At 40.1% G+C, this 11,658-nt stretch overlaps 1 protein-coding gene across 1 annotated transcript; it reads right to left on the bottom strand.

Moving 5' to 3' along the window:
* Window positions 1-985: 985 nt before the first annotated feature.
* Window positions 986-2,669, bottom strand: LOC134444003 (E3 ubiquitin-protein ligase TRIM35-like; the record flags this gene model as incomplete). The annotated part of the gene is made up of 5 exons (XM_063193493.1): window positions 2,274-2,669; window positions 2,069-2,164; window positions 1,737-1,967; window positions 1,174-1,196; window positions 986-1,082 (listed from the first exon to the last, which is right to left on the bottom strand). Coding segments are annotated over exons 1-5 (843 nt in total), but the record flags the coding sequence as incomplete, so codon positions are not given.
* Between the last annotated feature and the right edge of the window lie 8,989 nt (window positions 2,670-11,658).

Below are 11,658 nucleotides of genomic sequence, written 5' to 3'. Positions count from 1 at the left end.
GGGAATGAAACAGCATTTTAAATCACTTTTTGATTTCCAGAATTGTCCAGGCAACACGCCAAACTCCTTTTTTAACAAAACGTTTAATCATGTTTATTATTTCAATCAACCTGTTGCGCACCAAAACGCTCAGCTGAGTTCCCGCCAAAGGTACACATTGCGTTTCCATCTCAATATCTCACCTCCACTACTCGCCTTGTGATTGTGAAAATGAGCTGAGGTTAGATGTTGAGATGCTTTTGCACGAGGAATTTTGGCACGTGGTTTTAAATTCAAAGTTAAAGTTCAGTGTTGGATCTCAATGGACTGCCAAGGTTTTCACAAAGTTTCTTTGTAGCCACAACCGATGAACTTGGCGGAGACTCATCCCCCCATTTAGCATATATCACGCCTATGTTGGGCTACGCGCTGTTTTTCTGAGTTAAGCGCGAGGGGTGTGGCGACGTTCCAGAGGGGAGAATACGCGCAAGATATGACCGCATAAAAAGTGCGTGCGTAAAACAGACTTAAGTGGAGACGGGAGAATTCCGCCCGAAGAGTGTAACAATGTTCATAAAACTCCATCAAGTAATTTCTACATTACTTAATATATTTATTTCTTAATGTCACACCAAAGGACATATTTTCAGCAAATTGCATTATCAACGTAAATAAATAATTAAATTACAATTAAAAGACCAACATTGTGACCACTTGGATTTTTTGAAAGATGAATTGCTGCACTATGTAGACATATACTTTTCCCCCTCATAAAAAATGTTTTCTAAAAAAATCTACCCATGTGTGTGCGTGTGATTGATGAAGTTGTAGGTTTGCTTGTACATTTGCATGTGTGTGTGTGTCTGAGCACGTTTGTGTGCACCTGCGGGTGTGTATTTGCACAATTAGTTATGCGTACATACGTTTGTGTTTGTGTGTGTGCGCGTGTGCGTGTGCGTGTGCGTGTGTGTGTGTACTACTTACTGAATTGAACAATCTCCTGCATTTTCTCCCAGACTCTGAACTTCAAGTTGCCCAGGTGCTTTGCCACATTGATCAGAGCTCCTGAAAGCTTCTCTGGATTCTGCAGTGTGCACTGGGCTCTGGAATGAATAACATTCAGGAGTCAGTGCTGCTGTGTGGGTTTGGGTTCAGAACCACAGACAAGAGAGAGACAGGAGGCACATCACTCACCTTTTCACTGTGCTCTTGTAGTTCTGGAAAGAAATAGAATATTGTTTAAAAAAAAACTTGTTTTGAATTCATTTATTTTATTAATTTTATTAATTGCATTAATCAATACCATGATTTTCAACATACTGCGTCACATACTTATGCAGACTTATGCATACTTATGCAAGTAATGACATAGATACACACATGCACACATAATATCCTGTAATATTCTCAGTCTGTGGAACTATCTTTTGATTTCTTTTTCACTAACAGCTCTGTTAACCAACAGTAACTGATGGACAAACAAAGAGTGAAAAGGTGGTTATATTATGATGGGAGGTTCGGAAATAAAAGATATGGTATGATTTTATGATTCAGCACATCTCATTGTACTACACCTTTTTAAACATGCCAAAAGCATTGATTCTAATGCAGTAGTTTCATTCAAGTGTGTCTGATTCATTACAACAACAAAAAAGGACAGATGCATGGACTCATACACAGTCGGACAACCCAAGGTAGGCTACCTTCCTGCAGGCGAAGGGACAATTATAATTGCATGAAAACGGAGTGTAACCTACCTGTAGGAACGTGACATCATCAGATTCCATCCGCTCCTCTATGGCTCTGACTGATTCTGAAAGAGATGAGATGTCTCTGCTCATCTTTTCAATCTTCTCCTTCATCATCTGACTCTTCTGCTCCTCTTCTTCCCTCAGTGCAGATATCCTGGATGCCTCTTCCTCTCGTAGAAACTGGTGAAGCTTATCAAACTCCTCCTTGATCTGCTTCTCTGTGTTATGAACTTGAGCCTACAAACATATCAGAAACATATTAGAGTCAGTTAAATTTTATCTGTAAACCCTGAAATCAACATGACACTTCTTCCTCAATGTACTGATCCATGTGTCACCTTAATGTGCGCTGCTGTTTGATCACAGAGGAGTTTAACTTCTTCAAATGTCTTCAGTTTCTCCTTTAAGGGATGCAGTTTGATCTTGAGCTCGTCCTGAAAGGAATGAACATTTTAGTTCACAAAATAATGTCAAAATAACATTTGCTAAATGATTACAGGGGTTAAGTTACAACATCATGTAACTATGTAAATAATTTCTCACCTTGCGTTCAGGTGCTGCTTCATCTATGGGTCTAATGTTGTGATTTTTGTGTTTCACTGAGTCTCGACAAACCCAGCACACAGTTTCTTTATCATCTAGACAGAAGAGCTTGAGTTTCTCACTGTGCAGACTGCAGAGCACCTCAGACCCTGCTGAAGCTCTCTGACTCCTCTCCTGTAGGAAGGTCTCACACAAGTTCCTTAACGCCATGTTGGGTGGAAAATGGTCTTTTGACCATTTCCTCCTGCAGTAGGGACATTCTCTGGATCCCTTCTTCTCCCAGAACTGCTGCAGGCAGGCCTTGCATACACTGTGAGAACACGTCAGTAAGACAGGATCCTTGTAGATGTCACAGCACACAGGACAGGTGAGATCCTCTTCTAACTTTGATGCCATTTTCTCCTATACAAGATAAAACAATAAAACATAGTCAATAAAACATGGATACATAGTCCAATCCTGCATGAGATATCACTGCAGGTCACTGCCTAATCAATAATTTACAGTCTTCGTCAGTTCTGTGTGTGTGTGTGTGTATGTGTGTGTGTGTGTGTGCATATGTGTGTCTTGCCGTACAACTAATGGCCACTGGATGAATGTTACCAGCTAATCAGGAACATAATATGAATTCACAAAATGAGGACTTTCCTTTCCAAAATATTACATTACGTCAACCTAATTGCAATATTTGCAAGAAAATTCCACAATAGCCAAAGTTTAAAGTAGGCCTACTTATGATACACCAGCTCTCGTCACCTGTTGCAGCTCGTTTATTGTCATAGTGATTTGGTGGAATAAGAAGTTTTAACTGTAGCCTACTGTATTAAAGTAATTTCATTGTGAATGTATTAATATAAACATGCCCCATTCATTCTGCAAGCCATTAAACAAAAGGAAAAAGTCTTCTATTAAAGAAAAAAGCGTCACATACCTGTTCAAGTGTTACGGAGGAATAGCTGCCCTCTGTACCTTAGCCTTCACTTCCTTATTATCTAAGCAGGGAAAGGGAGAAGGGAAGAGGGAGGGACTCAGACAGGCAGAAGCAGAAGGTACTGTACCGTCTGGTATTCCACTGCAGGAGATAGCCAAGCTAACTTAGGTCAGTAACATTAGCAAATCCTTCAAAGCAACCGATTTATGGTTTTGTCGCTTAAGCGTTCCCAACCATTTATGTCACAAGACCCCATTTTGACATCCCACATTTCTGGGGATTTTCACAAGAAATAATACAAGACTGAGCTAGATAATATCAGGGTATTAAACCAATAGATATTGATGACAGTCTTAAATTGTAAAAAAAAAAAAAGTTAAAAAAAAAAGTTGAATAGTTATGTCGTATTACTTATACCCCAGAGTTGAACAACACTGCCTAAATTTCACAAGTACAGCAGATCTCTGAAAATTGAAGGTTTTTGTGCGAGAAGGAGCATAATATGTCAACCTGATGGACCTCATTCCCACTGAGGAGAAACCCCTACCTGGGAGACAAGAGGGGCCTGTACTAAGAAGCTGGTTCAGGAGTAAACCAGGTTGAGTTAAGAGGTAAATCATCTAATAGAGGAGCCTGGAGTCCTCATTGTCTTTAGAACCCAGAGGACTCCAGGCTCTTCTATTAGATGATTTACCTCTTAACTTAACCTGATTTTCTGCTGAACCAGCTTCTTAGTATAGGCCCAAGGGCTGGAGGGATGTGAAGCACATGTGGGTGAGGAGGATAAAAACAAACCTGAACATTGAACTCCACATCTGCGACAGCTGTTACACCTTTTTAGAACTACTTCAACATACCTTTTCAAAAATACCTTCATAATACTGAAAACTGTGTTAGTTTTGTAGCACATGTGGGTGAGGAGGATGAAAACAAACCCCTCATGACTGATGAGCTCCACATCTGCTGACAGCTGATTGGTCGTGTGAATTGTCCTCGAGTCACACACAAAGACAAAATGACAACAGAGAGACTTGTTTGAATACAAATAGTAATCTTTATTAATGGCACTGTTTCGTTTATAACATGTTTCTCATATCCAAATTCAAAAGCTCAATGAAATGATGATTTCCCCAAAGTTGTACCCAAATGTTGACATGCCATGTGGGGAAGACTAGCACTGTTTAACCCTTTCATGCACAGTGTCCTCCACATATGAGGACAGTAATTCTAACTCCATTTTAGATAGGTAAATTGTGGGTTTTTTTCCAAATTGTATATGGGAAGTACCATGAGGTTCATTACAATATCTTAACAGTGGTTAGAACTTTATACACTAAATATTAAGTGTTTGATGACATCCTCAATCTAAGATGGCCACCAAAGTGAGTTATGACCATAACAACCCACGTTTAAGTCTGAAAATCAACCACACCAAAGGGCAATTTCAGGTTTAAAAAAACATTATGATGTTCAGTACAGTTCACTTGAGAAGTCTATGTTGTTAAAATAAAAATGTACAATAAATGTAGGTTTTTATACAATATATATCTACTGTTCACGTGGACGTTGCGGACGTTGCGGGTCTAATGATAAACATATAATTTATGATTACCCTGAGAATATTCTGCTCATTTTGGGTGAATACTTTGTGTTATGAGCATTTATATTGATTATAGTGTGGAATAAATTATTGTTTTTTTAAACATACGTAGCCTCTTACTGCAGCACGGGTCACTGACCTATTCACTTGCTGAAAATACTTAACTACATCATAACTACATTGCTATGACATTACAGAGAGCCATAGTGCTGCGCTAAGGCACATTTAAATACTTTTCATTAAATAAATTCAAGAAAAACTACCCAAAATTAGTGTAAATGAAGGATGAATCACAGCACACTGGTATATTTGCTGGTAGTTTATTTGGTGAATTCACCAAATAAACTTCAGCAAAGATACCAGTGTGCTGTGATTCATCCTTCATTTACTTGAATTACTCTTACTGCACATCACCAGCACCTGGACAAGTGGTTGTGCACAGGGACGTCACTTTGAGTACCTAAAATTAGTGTTTCACGCATGTGTGAATGGGGGAGGATTGGGAAATAACCTGGGTCCACAATCGAACCCGGGTCCCCGGTGTAACAGTGCAGTGGCCTACCATTTGAGCCAAGGCAGGACCCTTTTTATATATATTTGAAAAGGTCCTTTTAAACCTCATTCCATCTTATATACTCATTCCGATTTTACATTCTAAACAGCAAAAAACAAAAAGGAGTACACACACACACACACACACACACACACACACACACACACACACACACACACACACACACACACACACACACACACACACACACACACACACACACACACACACACACACACACACACACAGACACACACACACACACACAGCTCTTAGGGATCACTGGCACAGGGTTATTTCAAAGGGGGGTGCGGGGCTATTCCTTCCATACTGAGGAACATGAGCTGGTATCCGAAATGTTGCACTGCTGCCACCTACAGTACTAGTGCCGCTAGTGACCTAAATCCTATAGGCCTACACAGTAAAAAAAGAACTGTTGTTTTTACGGTACATTGCTGGCAGCAGTGGTTGCCAAAGTCTACCTTTAAACAAATAACGGTATATTTCCTTTTTACATTTTACGGTAAAATTATGGCAGCAGTGGTTGCCAAAGCCTACCGTTAAATAAATAACGGTATTATTTTTTTTTACATTTTACGGTAAAATTATGGCAGCAGTGGTTGCCAAAACAGATTGGACAGATTATATTCAGGTGAGTTCAATTATAGAGTTACAATCAGACAACTGATTGGACTGATTATACTCAGGTGAGTTCAATTATAGAGTTACAATCAGACAACTGATTGGACTGATTATACTCAGGTGAGTCCAATTATAGAGTTGCAATCACAGACAACTGATTAGACTGATTCTACTCATTGGAGTCCAATAAACATCAACTTAATTAGATTGTCTAGTGCAGGCAGGTGGACCAGTCTAGTATCATCAATGAAGGGTATGCAAATCCATTCTTTATTTAAAAAAGGCCTGACAATAACCTTGTGAATGTGAAAATGAAGGCCAAAGCTAGCGGGGCAAGCAAGCTAACAAACAAGCTAGTTAGCAAGCCACCATGCAGCCACCCTTACAACGTGACCTGCTAGCCGGGCCGGCCAGGTGAGGGCAGGCCAGCAGATGGGCCAGCCAGCCAGCCGGCCTTACAGCCAGCCAGCCAGCTAGCTAGCTAGCAACCAGTGAGCAGTACAATGCAACAGTCCCTGTTTAAATACATGTTCAAGTGAACCATGTGACCCGAGTGATGAAGCATTTGGCAGGTGCAGGCAGTAAGTTAATCATTGCATGACAGCCCTTAGCACTCAGGTGAGGTCAGGAATTGATTGATAGATTGATTTGGATGGGGTAGAATGACAGTTTCAAATAGACTGGGCTACTTCTAAGAGCTCAAGGGATTACTGTCCCAGGTAGACTTTTTCAGATTATACTAGCCTATAGGTATATTTTACACATTAAATGAGGCTAAACTGTAGGCTGTTACCGGAGAAATAATAAGTTACAGTGAATTACTGCAAAATGTGCAAACTGTTGCCATTTGCAGTCCTTAACTGTTGCACAGTTTATTCAGTTGCCAGCTTCATTGTTGTCAAATCTACAACATGGAGGCACCTGGAGCCAAGCAGACAGGCAATATGTTTTCTGTGGAGTAATTAATATTTAATTCATTATAACTTCCATTGCTTTCTGTTGGGTAGGAGGAATGCAAAAAAAATATATTCTGAATTTTGAAGAGGTTTACTGTGTCAATTTGCCTCTCAATCGAAAACTCTGATGGCAAAGCCTCAAAGTCCAATAAGGGAAAAAAATATTGCGGTGGAGAATTTTTCGCAGGATGAACTACAACACATGCAGAGGGTTGTACTCTAAGTTAATACTCATTGATGGCTACTAATCAAATAGCGTGTTGACATCAAACTCTGCCTGTTACAACCAGCCTATCAGTGGTTTGACAAGTTACACCTGGAACAAGTGCAATCACAAGAGATCTATTGGACTAAAAGAGGACAAAAAGCCTAACACGACCAGAAAGAGCACCTACTTTTTGTAGTATACACAATGTGAAGAAAAGCAGAACAGAGTTCTTTGTCTGTTGGTTCACAATTTGGTTCACTAACAGATGATTGAGTTTGGTTCACTGGTTCACAATCGAATTTGCTGTGTACATATGTGTACACCAGTGAAAAATAAAGTCATGTACCGTTTCTTGACTACTTCATCTTCACTTAACGGTATTTTCCAATATTTTCTTTTCAGTGAACAGTTCAGTATTTTCCTCATATTGACACCAGTGAAAAATAAAGTTATGTACCGTTTCTTGACTACTTCATCTCACTTAACGGTATTTTCCAATATCTTTGTTTACAGAGAACAGTCCAGTATTTTCTACATATGACACCTGTCAAAAATAAAGTTATGTAGCGCTTTTTGACTAAATAGTGGCTTGCCATATTTAGTACAGAGATAAACTGTTTTACATTTTACGGTCACTGACTGTTGCAATTTGACAGTTTTTTGCCGTAATTTCAACAGGCATTTTTTACAGTGTATGTCTGGCGGGAATTTGAGCAAGTGCCTTCTGCCCTTACCACTTATCCCCACATTGTGTGCGTTCCAATATGCGACCTTGCTTCCTTCACTTGTGCTTGTGGCCTCGAACCAGGACGTAATACCGGTATGTCATGATGACATCACTGACAACAGCATTATATTTCAATATCTTGCAAAAGCTCAATTGTAAAGTATTTTTCTCATTTGCAATTGAGATGGTGAATGAAAAACAGTCCCCCAAAAGTTGTTGTGGCTAGGCTGACAGCTGGGAAACTTTATTGTTTTCTCCACGGAGGAAGGGCCAGGAGGCAGGGCGAGGCCACAAGCACAAGTGGAGGAAGCAAGGTCGCATATTGGAACGCAACCATTGAGTACTCTAAACTAGCCCCACCCGCCAGCAGTTATTATTGCCTGCGAGTGGGTCTAGCCTCGGACAATGCCCCATGCCCTGAAACTGGCAGACCAATCACAACACAGGAGATTTGTTTTGAATCTTTCGGATGTAAAGCGGACAGGGTTTTCAGGGAGTGACGACAAAGAGTTGGCCAATAGGCACAGATACAGTTTGAAAAACAACAGGATGTTCCCATCAACAATCTTCCGATAACTCATTGATCAGGGCAAGACTAAATATTCACATGTAATCTCACATGTAGTCTGGCTTGCCAGGCTACACATTGAGCACACTATCACTGTAAGAATTCTCATCAGCTTCTTCATCCATGGGTGCATTCCAATATGCAGACTTCCGTCCTCCACTTGTGCTTGTTGCCTCGTATTTTGCGGACGCCCCACCTCGAGAAAACGATAAAGTCAGTCTGACCAAAACAATTTTTGGGGGACTATTCTTCATTCACCATCCCGATTGCAAATGAGGAAATGACATTAGAGTTGTGCTTTTGCAAGATATTGAATTAATTTTCTGTCGTCGGTGACATCATGAGGTCACAAGCAGGCAATATCTGTGTTAATGCCACAAAGTACAGTAGATCTTTGAATAGGTCTACTTTTTAAAGTGTTTCTTCTGGGGTCGCCGTCTATTTCGAAAGCCAGATATTTTCAAGTGCCAATTTCTTAACATCGACCTGAGATGGGTGCTACAAGAAAAGTAGGCTATTAAGATGGCCGTTTTTTTTAAACAACAATAAACACCCTACCATCGTGAGTGACTCCATATTTGCTACTGATTTCTAACCAAAGCTTAGTGACAACTAGGCCTATGCAGTCGGCTCCGACTGCTAAAGGTATATCCCCGAAACGCGACGCTTCCAGTCCCCCATCATTCCTACTATTTATAAACTTATATATTGAATACAAAATATAAAATAAATATATTTAATATCTATCAGTGTTTCCCATACATTGAGGAAACTATGGCGGCCCGCCATAGTTTAAATTTGGCCGCCATAGTTTCCGAAAATGTAAAAAAAAAAACTTTTTTTTTAATTTTTTTTTTACGATTGCCGTGTTTGTTAAAAGCGATTTCAATTACGATTTCCTTCGCATTTTCCTCGTGGAGTAAATACATCCTATAGAGAAAACCACAAGTGCTTGAAAGAGAGAGGGATCAAAAGCCTTGTCAAGTTGTTGTAGTTAACTTGGGTTTGGGAGCAATAAAAAAAAAACCTTCCGAGAAGGGACAGTTGGGATGAGTTTACTAACACTCCCCAGGCTTTGTTTTTGTAATGAGTTAGGTGACAGGCCTTCATTGACAAGGCAGAGGAGACATCGGGCTGCATATAGAAATGAATGTGTAATGAATGTGAATATAGACATAAATGTGTAATATGTTGTTCAGCCCTTTTAATGGGAGGAATTTTGAAAAACTGGCCCTGTGACCAGCACCCCTCATGTAGAATGTGTACGCCTATGTGTGTGTGGGGAAAAGGCATAGCCTACCCTCTTAGACCCTTTTTACCTTCGCCAGAAGGTTATGTTTTGCCCGCCGTGTATTTATTATTATTACCTTCGCCAGAAGGTTATGTTTTGCCCGCCGTGTATTTATTTATTTATTTGTGAATATGTTTGTTTGTTTGTTTGTTTGTACTTCGCATAACTCAGTCAGAACTGAACCGATTTTTATGAAATTTAGTGGGATGATTGGTCATGACCCAAGGAACAATCGATTAGTTTTTGGGAGTGATTGGGTCAAAGGTCAAAGGTCAAGGTCAAAATGTTTCTTTTTACTTCGTATAACTCAGACAGAACTGAGACGATTTTTATGAAATTTAGTTGGATGATTGGTCATGACCCAAGGAACAATCCATTACTTTTTGGGAGTGATTGGGTCAAAGGTCAAGGTTGAGGTCACGAAAAGGTCAAAAACGTAAATTGAGCCGATTTTTATGACATTTACTGGGATGATTGGTCATGACCCAAGGAACAATCCATTACTTTTTGGGAGTGATTGGGTCAAAGGTCAAGGACAAGGTCACGAAAAGGTCAAAAACGTAAATTGAGCCGATTTTTATGAAATTTACTGGGATGATTGGTCATGACCCAAGGAACAATCGATTACTTTTTGGGAGTGATTGGGTCAAAGGTCAAGGTCACGAAAAGGTCAAAAACGTTTTTCTTTGCCAAGCACTATATGCCAGAACAACGTGTGCATGCTGAATTGAATAAGAGGTCAAGACTGGGCCAAAAATGTAATATTACGATATTCCGGTCCGATTTTAATGAAACTAACACCAAAATTTGGAGAATGTTATGCCCCACACTCTGAAGATGGCCAGAAAAAAATAAGTGGTGTAGGCGAAGGTTTGCGCTCTACCGAGTGCCCATTCTAGTTGTTTATGCGTTAACAATTTCATAGCAATCTTAAATTCTTATCTCTGCTCCTATTTTGTTTTATTATTTTTTTCATTACATAGACCCCTGCATGTGTATTATGTAGCCTTATTTCTCAAAATATAAATGGCTGAAATGTAGGCGTAGGCCTATAGTTTCTCCATGCGCCAATGTCATACTGTACTCATTGTTTTGCCATTTTGCATTTACACTGCGTTAATGCACCCCCTCCCCCCCCCCGGACAAAAAAAGGCCCGTGAAAAGACCCCCCCCCCCCCCCCCCCCGGCTGCCCCCATAGTTTCCAACATTTCTGTGGGAAACACTGTCTATATATCATAGATCAGTGACGTGCTTTAAACCAAACTGCTATTGTGAAAACGAAGCAAAAAAAAATGGGGCAAATGGTAACACTATTTTAATGGTTCACTATTACAGTGGATCTACCACATTAGGTAGCTTACAAGGTAATAACCAGTGTCACAATATTTAATACCATGTAGTGTAACTCCATGTACCAATTTTGTACTTACATCATGTATTTGTGTGTAGCTGTATTACATGGTATTACATATTGTTACACTGGTATTACACTAGTATCAGGAGTGTAAAATATACCCCCCCAGACCCCGCGAGGCATCGGGGCCCATACAAGGCTTGAAGAAACGGGCCCCCTCCACATGATATCAGGCCCTCTTTTTTGGTTCAGGGGCCCATTCTTGGTAGCTTGCAGGGGGACCTGAAGTACTTGCGTTACGCCAGTGACTAGTATTGTATTACCTATTGTTACACTGGTTATTACACTGTACCTAATGAGGTAGATCCACTGTAATAGTGAACCATTAAAATTAAGTGTTACCGGGCAAATCAATCCCCCCAGTCAGAAGTCATGGGCCAAATGAAAATTCCGCCATCTTGAAAGTATTGGCCTCCAAAATCTAATCAGTTCGTGAATCTACCCTAGAGCACTAACACAGCGAATCTGGGACAAATCCATCCAACTGGTCAGAA

The sequence above is a fragment of the Engraulis encrasicolus genome, unplaced genomic scaffold (assembly GCF_034702125.1).
Source record: "Engraulis encrasicolus isolate BLACKSEA-1 unplaced genomic scaffold, IST_EnEncr_1.0 scaffold_421_np1212, whole genome shotgun sequence".
Taxonomy (NCBI): domain Eukaryota; kingdom Metazoa; phylum Chordata; class Actinopteri; order Clupeiformes; family Engraulidae; genus Engraulis; species Engraulis encrasicolus.
The sequence above is the reverse complement of the archived record's forward strand: the minus strand, read 5'-3'. Positions and strand labels throughout refer to the sequence as shown.